General features: G+C 42.8%; 1 protein-coding gene across 1 annotated transcript in view; it reads right to left on the bottom strand.

Annotated features, from left to right (window-relative positions):
* LOC125451728 (serine/threonine-protein kinase H1-like) overlaps nucleotides 1-4051 on the bottom strand; it is a 53248-nt gene extending 49197 nt beyond the window's left edge. The window contains exon 1 of the mRNA XM_048529272.1: nucleotides 3800-4051. Within this exon, the coding sequence (XP_048385229.1) occupies nucleotides 3800-4026 (227 nt within the window). The 5' untranslated portion in view covers nucleotides 4027-4051. The remainder of the gene's footprint in view (nucleotides 1-3799) is intronic.
* Nucleotides 4052-21564: the final 17513 nt, after the last annotated feature.

Genomic DNA, 21564 nt, shown 5'->3' with positions numbered 1-21564 from the left:
GAAAGGTTGCTTGTAGCAAACCCTTAATTTGAGACCTCCTGAACCATGTAATTGCACTGTTCGAGTCTGTAAGTAGTGTTTCTTCATAATTATCTTCTAGCCATATGCTTGACTTGGATCACTACTTTCCCTAGAAATACTTTGCTTCTATGGTAACCTATGAATGCCTTTGTGTGAGTAGCGATTTGACTTTTTGCTACTCGGTAATTATCCTACTTGTACACATCTTCTGGAAGCAACCATTGTCTTCCTTCTCTATTTTTTTCATTGTGGGAATGTACCTAATCTAAGTATTCTGAAATGATCCCTGAAATGTCCACCACTGAGTTTCTGTTGAACTACACCTTAATATAGTATGCCAGTTCACTTTAGCTATCAGATTTTTATCATTTATTTCTCCCTATGCATTTACCTTGTTATGAAAGCTATGTGTCACTGGAAACATTTAGTCTTTTTAACATTTTCCTCACTACTCTGACCTTATTCACTGGTCTACCTTCCTCTTACACAATGGGATCTTTTCCCATATTACTACCCGACATATTGTCAAGTCTTTTTTCTTTAACTTTCTAAATTTCCTCTCACTTGAACTCTAATCCACCACCTCTGGCCTCATGATTTAGGCTGAAACCCTCCCTACAGCTGTAATTATTTGATTCACCATTGCATGATTTAATTGAAGCCTATCCTCATGAAATAATTCCTTCGTTCCATAGAAGCTATGGCAATGTCCCTTCCTCCCAAACCAATCTTTGAGCCACACATTAACGCTTTGATTTTATTGACTCTGTGCCAATTTACTAACTGCTCCACTGGTAATCTTGCAGTTCTGCTTTTTGATACTTCCCCTGGTTACTCAGACTTCCTTGGCTGAACCTTTTAATCCTACCTATGTCATTGGTACCTACATGAATGACGACAATCCTTCCTCTCCAATATAAGTTCCTCTCTAGCCCTGAGAAAACGTCCTTAACTATGATGTTAGGTGAGCAGTATGATTGGATTTCTAGGCTAATTTAGTTGTGACTATTTTGTATTTCATCTCTGAAATCTATGTAGGTAAAGTTAGACCATGAGACATTGCAGCAGAATTATGTCATTTAGCCCAATGAGCCTGTTATGCCATTTGAACATGGCTGTTATGTTTCATAACCCCGTTGTCCTGCCTTCTCCCCATAATCTTTGATCCCCTTACTCATCAAGAACTCCTCGATCTCTGTCTTAAATATACTCAATGACTTGACCTTCACAGGCCTTCTATGGCAACAAGTTCCCTCTAGCTGAAGAAATTCCTCCTCATCTTAGCTCTAAAGGGTCACCACTCTGATGTTAGGACCTTAGGTCCTAGTCTCTCCTCCTAAATGGAACATCTTCTCCATGACCACTCTATCCAGGCCTCTCAGTATTCTGCAAATTTCAATGCCCCCTCATCCCTCTAAACTCTCTTAAGTAAAGACCCAGAATTCTCACCACTCTTCATATGACAAACTCATTATCACCAGGATCATTTTTGTAAACTTCCTCTGGGCTCCCTCCAACACCAGTACATCCTTCCTAAGACACTGAGTCCAAAATTGCTCACACTGTTCCAAATGTGGTCTGACCAGAGCCTTGTACAGCTTCAACAATACATCTCTGCTCTTGCATTCTAGCTCTCTCAAAATGAATGCTAACATTGTACTTGCCTTCCTAATTGCTGACTGAACCTGCATGCTCACCTTAAGAGCATCCTGAACTAGGACTCCTAAGTCCTTTTTGCTTCAGATTTTTAAAGCCTTTCCCCATTTAGAAAATAGTCTACACCTCTATTCTTCCTACAAAATACCATCAGGCATAGGAGTAGAATCAGGCCTTTCTGCCCCTTGAGTCTGCACTGCCATTTGATTATAGCTGATGTTTATCACCCCCATTCTTCGGCCTTCTCCACGTAACCCCTGATTCCCTTACTAACCAAGAAGCTATGTCTTAAATACATTCAATAACTTGGCCTCCACAGCCTTCTGTGGCAGTGAGTTCCACAAATTCACGATCCTCTGGCTGAAGAAATTCCTCTTCATCTCAGTACTAAAGAGTCACACTTTCCCACATTGTGTTTTATCTGCCACTTCTTCATCCACTCTCCTAGCCGCTTCACGTCGTTCTGTGGTCTCACTGCTTTCTCAACACTACCTGCCCATCCACCTATCTTTGTGTCATTTGCAAATTTATCAACAATGTCCTCCGTTCCTTCCTGCAGATTGTTAATATATAATGTGAATATTTGTGGCCCCAACATGGACCTCTGCGGAACTTCACTAGTCACCAGCTGCCATCCTGAAAAAGACCCCTATATCCCTATTCTCTGCCTTCTGCCAGTCAGCCAATCCTCTATCCTTTCCAGTACGTTGCCCTAACTCCATGGGATCTTATCTGTTTTCGCAGCATCCTGTGCTGGACCTTGACTAAGGCCTTCTGGAAATCCAAGTAGATCACATCTACTGGCTCTCCTGTGTCTAACTCGCTTGTTACCTAAAATTAAAGAATTTGAACAGATTTATCAGGAATGACCTGCCCTTGATGAAGCTGTGGTCATTTCACTCTATCTTGCCACACACTTCCAAGTACTCCATAATCTCATCCTTGCTAATGAACGCCAAAATCTTAGCAATGACCTTCTGCCTCTCTCTCTTCTGAAACAGGAGTGCTACATTAGCTTTTTTCCAGTCTTCTGGGACCTTCCCTGACTATAGTGATTCCTGAAATATGACCACCAATGCCTCCACAATCTCCTCAGCTATCTCCTTCAGAACTTTGGGGTATAGTCCATCTAGTCCAGGTGGTTTATCCAACTTCTGACCCTTCAGGTTCCCTCACACCTCCTTACTGATGGTCGCTACACTCACCTCTACCCCTGACTCTCTTGAAGTTCTGGTATGCTGCTAGTGTCTTGCACAGTGAAAACTGATGCAAAGTACATATGCAGTTCCTCTCCATTTCTTTGTTCCCAAATACTATTTCCCTAGCCTAATTTTCCAGCAATTCAATACTTTATTGCCTCAGACAAAATATGCAAGAAAATATGAAGGAAATCATGTTCCCAGAATAAAGGAGCTCATGCACAGCAACTTCCTCAAAATAAAGTGGAATTCAACAAATTGGAAAAATCATCCTGGAGGGGCATCCACAGAATTATTTTTACTTTAACTTACTGTTGATTCAGGAAACTGGAAGGACAGCAGAACTGGAATGATTATTTTTTAAAATTTCATCCATGCTAAATACAAAATAAAAATATTTTGTATGTATGTTAAGAAAATTATTTTTCATGAGAAAACAAAATGTGGTAGGGATGAATAAAAGATAAACATCCAATTGAATCGTGTTGTTCTAAAGTTTTGGTCCTCTCTTACAACCAATTATCCCATGAAGAACAAATTTCATTAGCAAATACATATGGAAAAACCAAGCAGCTCGCATCCAGACGGCTTCATTCTGAATCTCTGATCTAACTGATTCGTTTCAAATCAAAACACAACAATGATTTCACGGTCGGAACAAGCTGACCCATTAATGGGACCATGATTTCAGGGGACACCGTAATATTTTAAAGCTACCATTCAAATTTAGCAATTCCTCAAAAACGTTCAATCTCGTTTCGCTGTCAAACACAATTCAGAACGATGAAAGCAATGACAAAGCTGCTCTAATTTGTGCGATAACACCACAGCAAAAGTTAGGAGCTCGGTGTAAAACTGTCGCTTTCCTGATCACCTGAGATTGGAATGAATTCAGTATTGCTTGCCCATGGCTGCGGGTTTACCTTGCTATCACTTTGGGATCGAACTTGGCTCTGTACTTGGCCACCCGGGTTCTCCTCACTCCATCGGAGCAGCTCGCATCGCTCTGCCCGCTGTCCACCCCTTTGGATCCCGCTGTCAGCGGCCCCTCCTCGCACACCTTCGGCTTGCACTTCACCACGGTCTTCACAAAATCCACGCAGCAGTTCCTCGGTGGCTCTGGCAGCACTTTACTCGTCCCGCAGCCCATCACTCGGACATGGTGCGGTCACCGAGCTGCATCTGGCCGATCTCGATCCAGACCTTCACTCACCGTGTGCCCGCACGCTGCCAGGTAAGGCAGCAGCACTGCCCCCAAGCGACCAGCCTGCCATCCTACAGGTGCCTCTGCCATTCACCTCTACAGAAACTCCACACTGGTGTGGGTGCACCTAGGAGAGCGCCTGGCTAAAATATTCCCGTCAAAGAATTGTGACTTGATTCGATTATCACAACATTTGCAACAAAGAATTGCCCAGCAGCATCAACAACGCGTGTTTGGCACTTTTTCCCTATTTCAGATTTCCAGCATCTGTGGTTGTTTTAGAACCAAAAGAACTGCAGATGCTGTAAATCAGGAACAAAAACAGAAGTTGATGGAAAACCTTAGCAGCTCTGGCAGCATATGTGAAGAAAATTATTTTAACCTCTCTCATTTTCTTCAGGTCAGAGGGGTGGCCATAGGCCCAAGTTATGCCTGTCTGTTGTGGGGTGCTGGAACATTCCTTGTTCCAATCCGATTGAGGCCCACGCCCACAACTCTTTCTCCAACATATCGATGATATCACCAGAGTTGCTTCCCTCTCTCATTCGGAGTTGGAAAAGTTAATTCATTTCCACACTGCCATCACTTTCACATGATCTATTTCCTCAACAAATCTGTTTCCATTTCTGGACATAGACTGGTCACTAATATCCATTACAAATCCACTGACTCCTGCAGCTACCTGAACTATACATCCTCACACCCTTCTTCCTGGAAAGACTCCATTACATTCTTTCAGCTCCGTCTCAAATGTTTTAATGAGGCCAACTTCGACAAGGGAGCGACCAAAACATTTTCCTTCTTCATCACCAAGGATTCCCCAGCACCATTGTCGACAGGGCTCTCAACCAGGTCCGACCCATCTCCCACTCTTCTGCCCTCACTCCCTCTCTTCTGTCTTGCAACAGTGATAAGGTTCCCCTTGTCCTTACCTACCTATTTCCATTACCTCCATCAAGATGCCACCACCAGATACATATTCTCTCCCCTTGGGTACTGCTTTGCAGAACACCTGTGCTCAGTTTGCAACAAACAACTACACCTCCCAGTCGCGAACCATTTCAACTCCAGCCCCACTCCTCGGACGACATGTCCATCCTGGGCCTCCTGCATTGCCACAATGATGCCACCCGAAAGATGCAGGAACAGCATCTCATATTTCACTTGGGTATGAATGTGGACTTCACAAGCTTCAAAATCTCCCCTCCCCTGACCACATGCCAAAACGAGCCCAGCTTGTCCCTGCCTCCATAATCATTCCTCCCACCTCAAGCCCTACACCCATCTCCTACACACTAACCTTATTCTGCCTCCTTGACGTGTCAGTCCTCTCTGGTCTGACCTATCCCCTCCCTAACTCCCCACCTACGTTCACCTTCACTAGCTCTAATCCCACCTCTTTGACCTGTCTGTCTCCTCTCACCCTATCTTCTCTTTTATCCATCTTCTATCGCCTCCCCCTGTCTCCCTATTTATTTCAGAATCCTCTTCCCCTCCCCCATTTCTGAAGAAGGGCCTCGACCCAAAATGTCAAGGTTTCCTGCTCCTCTGTTGCTGCTTGGCCTGCTGTGTTCATCCAGCTTCACACCATGTTATCTCTATTTCCCTCCTCTCCTTTTTTCGCATTCCGCAGAGACTGCTCCCTCCTGGACACTCTGGTCCACTCTTCCTTCCCTCGCAACACCCTGTCACAGTCTTATGGCACCTTGCCCTGCGACTGCCAAAAGTGCAACACCTGTCTATTTACCTCCTCCCTCCCAACTATCCAAGGGCCCAAACATACCTTGCAGGTGAAACAGCACTTTACTGCATTCGCTGCTCACAATGTGGTCTCCTCCACTTTGGGGAAATGAAGCATAGACAGGGTGAATATTTTGCAGAACATCTACATTCTGCCCACAGAAAAGACCATGAGCTTCCAGTTTCCTGCCACTTTAACACACACCCTGTTCCCTGGCCACCCTCACTATCTCTGGCTTGCTACAGTGTTCCAGCGAAGCTCAGCACAAGCTGGAAGAGCGATACCTCATTTTCTGCTTGGGGACCCTGTAGCCCTCAGTACTCAATATCAAGTTCAATAATTTTAGGGCCTGAATACCTCCATGTCCCAGCCCCCTATGCCACACACCAGGCCTTGTTATCACATGGCCTGCCATTACCTGCTACCTATTGTTAGCCCCTGACAGTGTCCATTAACAGCTATTCACTTGCTGATTGTTTTCAACTCCTTTGCCTATCCAACTGTTCTCCTCTGTCTTTGGGCTCTATCCCCACCTATTGTTTATTCCTTACCCCCGTCCTACCTTATTATCTGCACATAAGCCGATCTTTTTCTATCTACCATCAGTTCTGAGGAAGGGTCATAAACCCGTTACATTAACTCTGATTTTTCTGCGCATGTGTGGTTGTTCGTTTTTACAACCAACAGCTACCACAAATTGTATTGATTCATTAAACTGGAAAAATTATCTGGAAAGAATTATCCCACCTTAAGTGCTCACCCAACACAAACTGTGGTCTCAACCCAGAACCGGTCAATGCCTGACACCGCAACATTGATCTCACTGGCCTATGTGGCGGACTGGCACTCTCTGAATCAGTTTTCAGTTGGCCAGAGTCAATCGCCAAGGCCCCATTGGAAACAGTGAGGTCAGGGAGTGGGAAATACTTAATGTTGAGCATTAGAGTGGAACGAGCTAATCACTTATGATTGTTGGCCACTCAGGATGACTCTGGTATCCTGGCTCCTCTTAGAGGGCTTGTGACTGCAGACTGCATTTCTGGAAAATAACCTTCTGCTGCCTTTGAACCTGATGGGATTAGCAGGTGTATTTAACTCATCGATGCATTTTTATAATTTTTTTTGTCACAATTCAACTCTGCAAAGTCCTCCTTAGCAACATCTGGGTTGTTTGAGCCAATACAGTAGGGACAAAGCACAAGAGATAATGGGAACTGCAGATGCTGGAGAATCCAAGATAATAAAATGTGAGGCTGGATGAACACAGCAGGCCAAGCAGCATGTGCTCCTGAGGTGCTGCTTGGCCTGCTGTGTTCATCCAGGGACAAAGCACAAAATAGTCAAGGGATCAGGACAGAGAGAGTTCAGCCAGGTTGGGGAGGAAGGCGAGGTGGATGGCCTCTATTTTAATGCTAGGCCTATAGATGTAAAATAGGTGTGTTAAAACGAGTGGATTGACATGATTGTCCTCACCTACCAACCCACCAGAATCCATGTCCTGAAGGTCATCAGCGACCCTTTCCGCCACCTCCACTGAGATGCCGCTCCCCTCCCTTGTCTGCCTTTTGCAGGGACTGCTCCCTCCAGGACACCCCGGTCCATTCTTCCCTCACTCCCAATACCCTTCCACAGCCCCACGGCATCAATTGCTAAAAGTGTAACACATGCCCACTTACCTCCTCCCTCCCCAGTATCCAAGGACCCACACATACATTTCAGGTGAAGCAGCAGTTCACCTGCACTTCACACAATCCAATCTACTGCATTCATTGCTCACAATGTGGTCACCTCCACACTGGAGAAACAAAGTGCAGACTGGGTGACCGTTTTGCAGAACATCTACATTCTATCTGCAAAGAAGACCTTGAGCTTCCAGCTTCCTGCCACTTTAACACACCACCAAGCTCATTGCGAGCTGGAAGAACAACACCTCATTTTCTGCTTGGGGAAGCTGCAGCCCCAGCTGCAGACTTAATATCTTGCGATGGTTTTAGGACTTAAACTCTCCCATGTCCTGGCCCCCCACTCCACACACCAGGCCTTATTATCACATACCTGCCATTACACACTGCCTATTGTTAGCTACTAACAGTCTCCATTAACAGCTATTCACCCTCCTCGCCAGATTGTTATCTACCCTTTTTCTGTCCAACTGTTCTTCTCTCTCTTTGGGCTCTATCCCCACCTATCGTTTACTCCTTACCCCCTCCCCCACCCTATCTTCTACACATAAATTGACATCTACCATCAGTTCTGAGGAAGGATCATCCGACCCGAAACTTTAACTCTGATTTTTCTTCACGGATGCTGTTAGACTTGCTTACCTTCTCCAGCAATTTTGCTTTTGTTCCTGATTTCCAGCATCCTTTTTTTTTGCTTTTTATTTAGTATTTTACTCACTGCCACATCTCTTGAGGCATGCCCACCTTGAAGAAATTCTGCTCCTCTATCCATCGGTGTTGCTGTTCTAATCTTTTTTCTTAGCTGACATTAACTTCACTGTCACTCCTGGTGTTTGACCAGGTATTTGCTCAAACACATTTCCACAGCCATATCACATTCCTCAGTGTCAGTCTCTGGCTTAAACTCAATCCATGTGGATTCCAGCTGAAGTTTCATCCCTCATGTTTTGCATCCACCCAGGATCCCAGGTATCTCTGTGGTATGCAATGTTCCACAGACAGCTGCACTTCCCACATCCTGAAATCCACACTCAGTGCCATGCAGTGCCACATGCACACACTCTCCAACAGCATCGCATCACGCTGGCTCAGGGCTGCACCAGTCCACAGTTCCACTTCATCCTCTGGCTCATTCATTGCACTAACAAGAAATTTTTTCTTTAACTTTCAGGCAGTAAGGCCCTCAAGATGCAACAACTCAGAGATACCCAGGCCTCTCTGGAACCTTCCTCTCCTCCCCTTACCTCTGACTCCATCCCCTCCCCCAACAGACCCACCTCCTGTCAAGTATTCACACCGTCCTTCCTAATCTTCCACTCGCTGATGCTGAATGTTCTGCACTCAGCAAAAGGCTTTAGCTTTATGCCTCTGCATTCCCATCTTAACAAATTTCGGGCGTGACGTGGCGTCGAACTCTTCTTCCGCTGTCTTCTCCTCCATGCCCATTTCTTTGGACGGGAGTCCTCTCCCCATCCAACAGACCCCTGAGCCCAGTTCCAACACTCTGTCTCCACCTGGAACCCTCTCTCTGGCCTTATACCCGCACTCCGTCTGTTCATTGAGAACTGTTGACATGACATTGGTCACCTCAATTTCTCTGCACATCTCACTCAGTCCAACGTATCTCAGTTCAAATTAACCGCATCCCATGCACTCATCCAACCCTGACACTGTTATTAAGCCTGCCGATAAGGGTGGTGCTGTTGTAGTCTAGTGTACTGACCTCTACCTTGCAGAGGCTAAGCGCCATCTCTCAGGTACCTCCTCCTATCTTCCCCTGGACCATGACCCCACCACGACACATCAGGCCATTGTATCTACTATGGTAACTAACCTTATTTCATCTTGTGATCTCCCCACTGCTGCCTCTAAGTTGATATACACCCAGCCCCACTCTGCTCGCATCTACCTCCTTCCAAAAATCCACAAGCAAGACTTCCCAGGCAGACCCATTGTTTCAGCCTGCTCCTGCCCCACACAACTCATCTCGTCCTGCTTTGACTCAGTCTTCTCTCCCCTGGTCTAGTCCTTGTCTATGTACAGCCGTGATTCCTCTAATGCTTTATGCCAGCCTCAAAACTTCCAGTTTGCAGGCTGCAGCCACCTCCTCTTTACCATGGATGTGAAATCCCCTTACATGTCCATTCCCCACCAGGAGGTTCTCAAGGGTCTCCGCTTCTTCTTGGAACAAAGGCCTGAATCGTCCCCACCCAGCAAACCCTCCTCTGTATGGCCATGCCCATCCACACCCTCAACAACCTCTCTTTTAACCCCTCTCATTTTCTTCAGGCCTAGGGAGTGGGATATCAAGATTACGACCATATTTTTAAGGTGAGACGTGGAAGAATTAAGACAAGAAATGAAAGTTAACTTTTTCTCACAGAGCTCTTCATGTGTTGAATGAACTCCAGCGGAGTGGACTTGATGGGCCAAATGGCCTTCCTTCCACTCCTATGTCTTATGGAACTCACAGAGGAAGTGATGGATACAGGCACAGTTACAATGTTTGAGGTTGTTGACTTGCTCGCCGAGCTGGCTAGTTCTCATGCAGACATTTCATCACTGTGCTAGGTGAAATCATCAGTGGAGCATCCACTGAGAACAAGCCAGCTCAGCGAGCAAGTCAACAACCTCACCCACATCCCAAGCTACAGATCTTTACCAAAACATTGAGTTACGGTGTTTAAAAGACATTTGTTTAAAAGTACATGAATAAGAAATATTTGGAGGGATGTGGGCCAAGTGTAGGCAAGGTGGGACTAGTTTAGTTTAGGATTATGGTTGGCAATGGACTGGTCGGATCAAAAGTTCTGTTTCCATGCCGTATGACTTTATAACTCTATCAGCCTATGCCCTAGTGGTTTAGGAATATTTGGGACTGGATAAGGAGGGAAAAAGAGGCTTTTAACTGGTGCAAGGTGAGCAAATCAACAGTGGGCCTACCGGGGTTTAGGAAGTGCGGGGCGCACCTTAAGAGATTAATTAGGAGAACAAAGAGTGGGCATGAAAAAACACTGGTGGGTCACATTAGGGAGAATCCCAAGATATTCTGCAAGTATATTAAGGGGAAGAGGATAATCAGGGAAAGAGCAGGGCTCATTAAGGACCAAGAGGAAATCTATGTATGGAGCCAGAGGACATTAGTAGGGTGTTAAACAAGTACTTCATTTCTGACTTCACTCAGGGGAATTTGAGGAGATGACTTTGAGGTTCAGGTTTGACATTAAGAGTAAAGAGATATTAGAGGTTTTGGCAGGCTTAAAAGTGGACAAATCCCTTTACACATCCATTCCCCACCAGAATGGCCTCAGTGCTCTCCGCGTTTTCTTGGAGAGAAGGCCTGAACTGTCCCCATCCACCACCATCCTCCTCCACCTGGCTGAGCTCACCCTCGCTTTGAACAACTTCTCCTGAAACTTCTGTCACTTTCTTTGATTTGATTTGATTTGATTTGACTTGATTTATTATTGTCACATGCACTTAAGTACAGTGAAAATGTTTGTATTGTGTACAGGCAGATCATATTATACAAAGATCATAAGGTGATTGAACAGTGAGGAATACAAAGTTACTGCTGCAAAGAAGGTGCACCAGAAAAAATCAATCTTAAATTTGAGAAGTCCGTTCAGAAGTCCAATTACAGCACGAAGGAAGCTGTTGCAGGGGGTACCCACATGGTCTCCAGTTATGCCCATTTCTTTGTGGGGTATTTGGAATCTACTCTGGCCCCCACCCATAACTCTTTCTACATCTTCATACCCTTCTTTCAGCAAAGGCTATATTACAAACAGTTCTGAAGAAGGGCCACTGGACCCAAAGCATTAATTCTGCGTTCTCTCCACAGATGCTGCTAAACCTGCTGAGTTTTCCCAGCCATTTCTGGTGTTGTTTCTGATTTTCAGCATCTGCAGTTTTGATTTTTTTTGCACTGTATCATGGTATGTGGCCCTGCATGCAGGCCTTCCCAATCAAATGCCTGCGTCCGAGAGTGAGACAGTCAAATTGTGGGAAATAGGATGCGTAGAGGGAGAGAGAGAGTGTGTGGGACAGAGTGATACACAAGAGGGAACCATGGTTTAGGAGAGACTTAGGATCTGAAAGAGAGTTAGGCACAGGAGAGAGAGTCAAAGTTGATGATAAACTCAGCAACAGATTACAGGCCCTATAATTTCTTCGAGATCTTGCCTATATTTGATAGCTGGTACCTGGTATTTCTCATTTAAGACTGAGAAGAAGAGACATTTTTCCCTTCAAGTGTTAGCTATTTGTGTGAAATTCTCTCCCCAGAAGGTGTGGAGGGAGGCTGAGTTAGACAGAGTTTTAATTGACAAAAGAGTGTAGGGCTATGGAAACTTACAGGAAAATGGAATTGAGGCCACAATCAAATCAGTCACTAATTTATCAAATGGCAGGCTCAAAAGACTGAGTGGCTGAATTTTGCTTCCATTTGTTGTGTTCTTGGAAGATAAACATCAACAGCAACTTAGTGAAAGAAATTCCTTGGCCTTCCCATACTTGCTGAAAGAGATTAAATGGCGGAGTGGACTTGATGGGCCGAATGGCCTTACTTCCATTCCTATGTCTTATGGTCTTATGTCAACAATCAAATGTTACAAAAGGTCCAGGACTAGGTGGTAAAGAATGCAGCAATAGCTCAGGCCTGTGGAATAAAGGCTTAATTATACTTTTACTTTAAGAATAGCTAATGAGCAGGTGTATAGTCTATACTATGGTGATGCCAGATCACATGGACTTGGAAGCTGAATATTTAGAGTTCCAGAGATGTCCTCTCTAATCGTCTCTTGTATCCCTTATGTTCAATGAAATCTAAAAATATTCTCTCAACTGAGTGTAGAGCTGATGTTACTACAGGACCAGCTGCCTCAAAGGCCGAATGGGAAAGGACAATTGTCCAACGTGGAATTTCCCAAATGGCTAAGGACCCCAAGTGTTGTTGTGAACTGAAATGTTAGGGTGGCAAGCAGCAAGGCAGCAGTGTCTGGTTCCCTTCTCCCTGATTTCATCTTAACCTTTCCCCTGCCTTCCAACCCACACCACTTTCTGAGGGGTCACAGCAATTTTCAAACCTCAAAATGGGAACACTGTGGACAACATTTGGGGAGCACTGGTATAGGGTTTGACATGAAGTAAGAATATAAAATGGAATGGCAAATGTATTGACATGCCTCATGTACTGCATCGAAAGAATCTGATCTGCACTGATCATTGTCAAGTGTCAAATTTGAATTGTTGCTGTATATATTTTGCTTTACAAATTTTATTGATTTTTTTTGGTAAATACGTTTTGTTTGGTGTCTCCTTTAATCTTTGCAACTGGATGGTGGGTGCACTGTGTGAATTGGCTTCTTCTCCTCTCAATTTTAAGGAAAATCATTGGCAATACTTTTTATTTGCTTTTGGATGTGGGCATCACTGGCTAGGCCAACATTTATCATCTCAAGAAGGCACAGAAGTGTCAACCACATTGATATAGGTCTGGACTCATATGTAGGCCAGACCATGTCGGGATGATAGATTTTCTTTGTAATGGGCAGTGAACCAAATGGAATTTTACAGAAATTTCGGTAAACTTTGTTTTTAACAAATTCTCATAAAGCAGCGCTCTTGATAAACTGAAAAAAATCATATTCCTCAAGCACTGCAAAGTTTACTGTATTATGCTATGCAATTATTATAGTTTGTTTAAAATATATTTATTCCAATGTAAATGTACTTGTTCAATTGACAGGCCGCAGGAAATATCAACAGATGATTCGATTTTGAGTCAATTTCTCCTCAAATACTGTGATGTCTAAGTAGTCAGTGGAGGATGGAAGTGGGAAGGCTCTCTGCCAGTATGTTTTATTTAGGCAAAGTTGCATTATTATTTAAATGATGTCTGATGTAAATAAAGTATATCAGTGATGTGTATATCCCCTGCCTCCTGTTTCTATTAGTTGGTGCATGTTTTTATATTGATTACATGGACCTCTTGATCAACTGTCATACTCCTGGTCCCATATGTTCCTGATAATAAAACGCTCACTGTACTTTGAAAGTCAGTCAATTCACTTCATACAATTCTAGAATCCTCACAGTGTAGAAACAGGCCATTCAGCTCAATAAGTCCTCACTGACTGTCTGAAGAGCGCCCCACCCAGACCCACTCTCCTACCCTATCCCTGTAACCACGCATTTCCCGTGGCTAATGCACCTAACCTACATGTCTCTGAGCACTGTCAACAATTTACATGGCCAATCCACCTATGTTGCACGTCCTTGGACTGTGCAAGGAAACCGAGGCACCCGGCGGAAACCAACAGACACTTTGGGTAAGCAAACTCCACACAGACCGTTGTCTGAGGTTGGAATCAAATGCTGGTCCCTGGTGCTGTGAGGCAGCACAGCTAACCACTGAGCCAATGATTAAAATAATGGGCTACTGCCACTCAGTGGCCAATGCTTTTAGTTCAGGTAGGCATTGAGATTAAATCAGCAGACAAGTACAAACTTTGAAAATTCAATTAATCTAAGTTATGTTTTCTGAATTAGCTTTTCCTGTCAGTAATAAAGCCATTAGAAAATTTTAATGCAAATATTAATAAGTGATTACAAGAGTTTAACTATATGATTTGTACAGAAATCCTTTGCTATCTGGGAAATTGTCACATTTGACTTTACATTGTCAAATGAATTCTTTGCTTCACTGTGTGTGATTCTTTTCATTGCTTGGAGAAGGGCTTTGTATTTCTAGTTCAAAAAATGCTACAGTACAAATAGGCATCGCCCATTTTGGCCAGTATTTGCAAATTGGTAACCAGCTGTTCAACATTGATAATATTTATCCAGGCTTGTGTTTTATATTTTTAAGTTTGATTATAAATAAGTAGTTGGGATGGGTACTGGAAAATTGCATCAGCGAATTAATAGAGTTTATAGCCATACATGTAAGACAGGGTAAGGGGTAGCACTTAATTCCAATTCAATTGTGTTATTTTATAAATGCTAATGTTTTACAAAATAATACAACAAAGTTTTACCGCCATATTGGGCTGAAAACATAACTATTATGAAAAATGTTTCTTCAATACTTTGCAAGTAGTGATTTCAGTTCCTTTTATATCCTTATTTCACATTTCCCTGAAATTGACAGAAGTGTCTTTTCACTTTGTTGTCTTATCATATCACTGTGCAGTTATGTTTAAGCTCCTTTCCCATTTCCTTAAACAATTCCTGGGCAATGGTTTTTATGTGATGGTTTTGCTAACATTAATTTAGTCATTAACATCCAGACTGTTGTGATCAATTCAGTGATTTCATTTATTTTCTCCAGTAGGAACAACCCATTTTGGCTTTAAGGATTTTTGATCACTGTGCTCATCCCATCATCTAAATTTCTCATGATTTCAGACTCACATTTAAAAACAGATGTGTGATCTCTGCTTACCTGCATTATTGCTGAATTTTCTTCATGAATTCAGCTTTACCTCTTCAGACCCCGCTTAACAGCTCCTTCCCTGCCACTGTTAGATTTCTGAATGGACCTTTCAAATTTTAAATTAATATTGATCTTGCCCTTTGTGCACTTTCTCTGCAGCTGTAACATTGTATTCCTCACTCTGTTCTTTTATGCTTACACACTTTGTATAGTATGAGTTGCCTGTACTGCCGTCAAAATAATACTTTTCACTGTACCTGGATATATGTGACAATAATAAATCAAATCAAATCATAAACAAATTGAATGCTATTCTACATGTTGTTTCTTTATTCTGATATCACCCCCTGGATTCCTATTGCCTTTGTAAGGAATCACAAGGCAACTTGGTGTTATGCTTTAGAATGGAAGTTGCCTGCATACAACTTTCTGTCAATGATGCATTGATCTGCAGTTTTTATTCAATATTGTCTCTTTGTAAAACAAACAACGGTGTAACAGTGTCGCACGGTAGCACTATTAGACAGAAAGTTGACATATCTGCAACTTACATTATGAGAAAAGAAATGGTAATTTTAAAACAAGGTGAATATGGTTGTCAAAAAGGTATTTGCAGTGACATATTTTAGCCACTAGTGGGCACATTTCTGATCCTGGGACCTGTAGAGGTTTGCAACAAAATAAACCAACGACAACATGTCCATCATGGGCTTCTTGCAGTGCCACAAGGATGCCACCCGAAGGTTGCAGGAACAGCAACTCATTTTCCGCTTGGTAACCCTGCAGCCCAATGGTATCAATGTGGACTTCACAAGCTTCAAAATCTCCCCTTCCCCCACTGCATCCCAAAACCAGCCCAGCTCGTCCCCTCCCCCCACTGCATCCCAAAACCAGCCCAGCCTGTCTCTGCCTCCCTAACCTGTTCTTCCTCTCACCCATCCCTTCCTCCCATCTCAAGCCACACCTCCATTTCCTACCTACTAACCTCATCCCACCTCCTTGACCTATCCGTCTTCCCTGGACTGACCTATCCTCTCCCTACCTCCCCACCTATACTTTCCTCTCCACCTATCTTCTATTCTCTCCGTCTTCAGTCCGCCTTCCCCTCTCTCCCTATTTATTCCAGAACCCTCTCCCCATCCCCCTCTCTGATGAAGGGTCTAGGCCCGAAACGTCAGCTTTTGTGCTTCTGAGATGCTGCTTGGCCTGCTGTGTTCATCCAGCTTCCCACTTTATTATCTAGCATTAGAAATCATTGCTTGAGATCCTAGTTGTCATTTTGTATTGTTCCAAATTTATCTTGCTTACAGAAGTAGAAGATAGTATCCAACTGCTCATTCATACCAATTAAGGACTCAACAGACAGTACTGACCCTTTTTCAGCTGGCTGCAATATTTATAGTCATTTTAATACTATGACTGTGGAAGGGATGTGGGACTGGAGGCTGTAGCACATTGTCATTGTGATTTCCTGGGAATTTGGAATTTGTTTTTTTTTCGGGCCTGATTAGGATGTTCACAGATTTTCTTTTGTGAGTTGTGTTGCTTTGATCTGTGTTTATAATGGTTCTCTCTCTTCAACTGTTGACGGTCTGGCCATCTCCTAAATAAAACTCTGATTCATGTTGTCCCTACAGACTACCATTCAAACTCCAATCTCTCTTTTCTTTCTAAATTACTTGAAAATATTGTTGCTTCTCAAATTGCTTCTCATCTTTCCCTGGGCTCTATATTTGAATCCATCCAATCAGGTTTCTGCCCAGGCCACAGATTCTAAACAGCTCTTTATCAAAGTTGCAAAAATGACTCTGAAAAATAAGAGAGATATTCCCTCTTTATCCTTCTTAACTTCTCTGCAGCCTTTGCCATGGTTGGCCACACCATCCTCTATCAATTCTTTCAAATCTTTCCCTGTCGCAAAGATGGGTAGGATTGCTCTCCATTGATTCTATTTTACCAATCTAATTTTAAAAATTTGTCCATGGGTTGTGAGTATTTGTAGGTCAGTTTATGTTGCTCGTCCCTAATAAACTTTGAAAAGTGGCGGTGAGCTGACTTCTTAAATTATCATAGTTTTTGGTGTACAGGTATGCACACTGTGCTGTTGGGGAGGGGTTTCCAGGATTTTGACCAGCATCAAGAAAGGAATGGTGATATGCTTCCAAGTCAGGATACTTTGTGGCTTGGTTCATGCATATTGCCGCTACTGAGCAGTGGTAATGAGAAACTGAATCTTGAAGAAGGTGGATGTGGTGCCAATTAAGCAGACTGCTTTGAATTGGATGTTATCAAGTTACTTGAATGTTTTTGGAACTGTACTCATCCAAGCAACTGGGGAGTATTCCATCACACTTCTGACTTATTGCCAAGGTATCACTTGCAATGGCTTGTTTTCATGCATCTGCCTCAATATTTGTGATGTTCCCAAAGACTCTTAGACGCCTCCTATTTCTGATCTACGTGCTGCCCCTTGACAAAATCATCCAAAGGCAATACATTAGGTTTCAATTGTAAAGTATCATCTCCTTCATTTCCTCCAGTGTCGCTAAATTATCAGGCTGCTCATCCAACATTCTATTTTAAGAAGTAGGTTTCCACTGAGTGCGCCGGTTTCCTCCCGCAGTCCAAAGTTTAGGTGGGTTGGCCATGTAAATTGCCAACAGTGTCCAGGAATGTGCAGGCTAAATAGATTAGCCTTGGGAAATGTGGAGCAATCGGAATAGGATGAAATGATGTTTGGAGGGCTAGTGTAGACTCAATGGGCCAAATGGTCTTTATTTACATGTAGGATTCCACACTTCTATGAGCAGAAGATTCATCCAATTAAAATTGAGAAGACTGAAGCCATTATTTTCAGATCCTTCTCCAAATTCTGCTCCCAAGCTACCAATTCCACCCTGTCCCTGACAACTCTCAGAGGCTAAATAATTTTGTTCACAACATCTTTGACCACAAGATTAGCTTCAAACCACAATTCATATCATTACTGGGTTCTGCCTCCGTAACATTCTCTCCCCTCACCCCTGTTCTGTTGCTGAAACCCTCATTCATATTTTTGTTATTGCTAGGTGCGTTGATTGTAATGGATTCCTGGCTGATCTCCCAAATTCTACTGTCTGTAAACTTGAGGTCATCCAAATTACTGCTGTCTTTGTGCTAATCTACAGCAAATCCAGTTCATTTATCACTGCTATTCTTACCAGCCTATATTCCAGACAAACAGCACCTTGATTTCAAAATTTTCACCAATGCTTTCAAATCCTGACACGGCCTCACCCTCCCTATCTCTGTAATTCCCCAATTCCTACAGCTATCTGTGATAGCTGCATTGAATTAATTCTGCGTACTGGAGCATCCCTAATTTTAATCGTCCCACTATTGGTGACTTCAGCTGCTTAGGGAATTATTTCCCTACATGTATCCGCTGTCTCTCTATTTTGCTTTCATCCTTTAAGACAATGCTGAAATCTACCTCTTGCAGTGATCTTTTAATCATCTGATGTAATGGGTTGGATTTTGAGTGGACCATTTAAGTCCCAATATCTGCCAAAAATCTATATTGGTAGCACACAAGGGCATGCTTGGTGGTACTTGTTATGGGCCAGACCATACACCCTCAAAACATTCAGAAGATAATCTAGACCTTTATTTTAAAGGTAAATGTAAAGTGTTGTGTCCCAGATGCAACTCAGTTGGTCAAACTACTGGATTTAAAGCAAAACACATTATTCATCCGCATTAGTCAAAATATAACAAAAAAGAAAGTGGAAATTGGATTAACTTAAGTCTATTGATAAATTTAACAGAATAATAGCTACAGCAATGCCTACTAATTAACTGTTACAATATAGTAAAATCCCATAAACACTTAGAAAAAGACAATCTCAGGAAATAGATTGTCTCACGTGCAACTCCCATAGCAGGCAGACAAATCCCAGTTTTTAGCTGTGACCAATAGAGGGACAATATGGAGTTTAACACGGACAAGTGTGAGGTGATGCACTTTGGTAGGAGTAACCAGAAGGCAAAGTACTGGGCTAATGGTAAGATTCTTGGTAGTGTAGATGAGCAGAGGGATCTCGGTGTCCATGTACACAGATCCTTGAAAGTTGCCACCCAGGTTGACAGGGCTATAAAGAAGCCATACAGTGTTTTAGCTTTTATTAATAGAGGGATCGAGTTCCGGAACCAAGAGGTTATGCTGCAGCTGTACAAAACTCTGGTGCGGCCGCACTTGGAGTACTGCGTACAGTTCTGGTCACCACATTATAAGAAGGATGTGGAAGCTTTGGAAAGGGTGTAGAGGAGATTTACTAGGATGTTGCCTGGTATGGAGGGAAGGTCTTACGAGGAAAGGCTGAGGGACTTGAGGCTGTTTTTGTTAGAGTGAAGAAGGTTGAGTGGTGACTTAATTGAACATATAAAATAATCAGAGGGTTAGATAGGGTGGATAGGGAGAACCTTTTTCCTAGGATGGTGACGGTGAGCACAAGAGGGCATAGCTTTAAATTGAGGGGTGAAAGATATAGGACAGATGTTAGAGGTAGTTTCTTTACTCAGAGAGTAGTAAGGGAATGGAATCCTTTGCCTGCAACGGTAGTAGATTCGACAATTTTAAGTACATTTAAGTCATCATTGGACAAGCATATGGACGTACATGGAATAGTGTAGGTTAGTTGGGCTTCAGATTGGTATGACAGGTCGGCACAACATCGAGGGCCGAAGGGCCTGTACTGTGCTGTAATGTTCTATGTAATATAAAATAGCTTCTGACTTTTCAACACCCAACTGCTGAAAGCTAGACTAAAGATTTTGGTTCTCTGGGAGTTTGACCACACTGCTTCTGTTGTTCCAATTTCTAAAAAACAAACCATTCAATGCCTCTCAAGCTGTTTATAGACTGCTTGTCACCTATCTCCCAATCTCTCAGGACAAAACACACCTCTTAAAGCCCCCCACAATTTCATCACATACTTCACCCTCAATTTTTCATCCCCAAGCCAGTTAAGGAGCTGCTATTGGCGGTGCTGTAAAGTTTAAGGCATCTCACTGCCCAGAGGAACTGCTGGTCCATTTAGAGAGTTGGCAATTCAACAACATGACCAGGAGCGTTGGTTATTTCTGTAGAGATTCCCTGTGATTTTACTGGTTCTCCCTACCATGTTGTGTGTGAACTGGTAAAATTTTCCCCATTATCTATTATGTGTCTTTGTGTTCTAATGTATATTACTGTTCTTGTGAATCCCTTGGGATGTTTTATTACATTAAGGCATTATGTAAATATCAATTGTTGTTCTTTTGCCTCTTTTCAGTGATTGCATGACTACTTTAGGAGAGTCGATCACTTTTTATGGTCTACAACTGAACCAGACTTGTGAAATCAGCAGTTTTTTTGCTCATCTTATTTATATGCATGATTGTTCCTCCAAAGGTGAGCTGGAGTGCAGTTTCTGCAGCAAAAAAATTGAAAAATTACAGGTTTTTAAACAATTCTTTGTAACAGAAATTGGTTGAGTGGGGTAGAGAAACAAAGTCTGCACAGGAAATACACTCTGATGACAAAAGTACTGACCATGGCATGTTACCCACCACACAGCAAGTTATTTTTAAGCATGGCATTTTTCAGCAGAAACCTGATTAAAACTGTAATGAACAAAGGCTCACAGTTAGCTGCTGAAGCTGCTGAGCTGCGCCAGCCCTGCTCTCATAAATTCTGAAGAGCTGTTTCCATTATATACTGTACACAGATTTATTTTCACAAGTCCTGAAATGGCTGAAACTTTCAGCAGATTCTAATTTTAATGTATTTGGAATTCTTAGGCACAGCTTCTCCCTGCTCACTTGAACATGAAGGACTTTGCTGGAACAGATGTTTCATCCTCTCTATCTTTAACTTTCAAGCTTAAACGTCTTTACGTCATTTTAATCTCTTCTTCTAAAGTCCTTTAAAAAAAATTAAAAGTTGTGGTTACTGCTTACTAGACCAGCATTTATTGCCTATCCTTAATTGCCTGTGAGAAGCCAGTATTGGAACACCTTCTAAAACTGTCACAATCCTTGGGTAAGCCCACAATGCTATTTACACAATGAAGGAACGCAATATAGTTTCAAGCCAAGATGGTATGAGGCTTGGTGGGCACTTGCAGATGGTGAAGTACCAATGTATTTGCTGCCCTTGACCTCCAAGGAAATAGAAATTATGGGTTTGGATGGTGCTATCAAAGGAGTTGGTGAGTTGTTGCAATTTTGTAGATTGTGCATACTGTTGCCATTGTGTTTTCGCGCTGTTGCGTGCATACTTTCCCACATAGAGAGTTCACATTTACAGACTCCAGGTATAGTGTGTATTCAGTGTTGCGACTCTGCCTGCTTGTTTGTCTACGTTGTTTGAATTTACAAGCTGCACACTCAGAAAACTTGTTTTGCAGTACTGCCTGCTTATAGCATATAATGTGTTGTTACTATTTTAAATAAACAAACCCCATAGTGTCCAACAATTTCTGACAAGCACTCAGTTATTAGACAATTATCTATAATATAACATGATGGACAGCAGTGAAAACATCTTGCTGGTGAGGCATATCATGCTTGAACGGGCAACAAACAAATTAATCTACAGGCAG

Source organism: Stegostoma tigrinum, chromosome 5 (genome assembly GCF_030684315.1).
Source record: "Stegostoma tigrinum isolate sSteTig4 chromosome 5, sSteTig4.hap1, whole genome shotgun sequence".
Taxonomy (NCBI): Eukaryota; Metazoa; Chordata; class Chondrichthyes; order Orectolobiformes; family Stegostomatidae; genus Stegostoma; species Stegostoma tigrinum.
The sequence above is the reverse complement of the archived record's forward strand: the minus strand, read 5'-3'. Positions and strand labels throughout refer to the sequence as shown.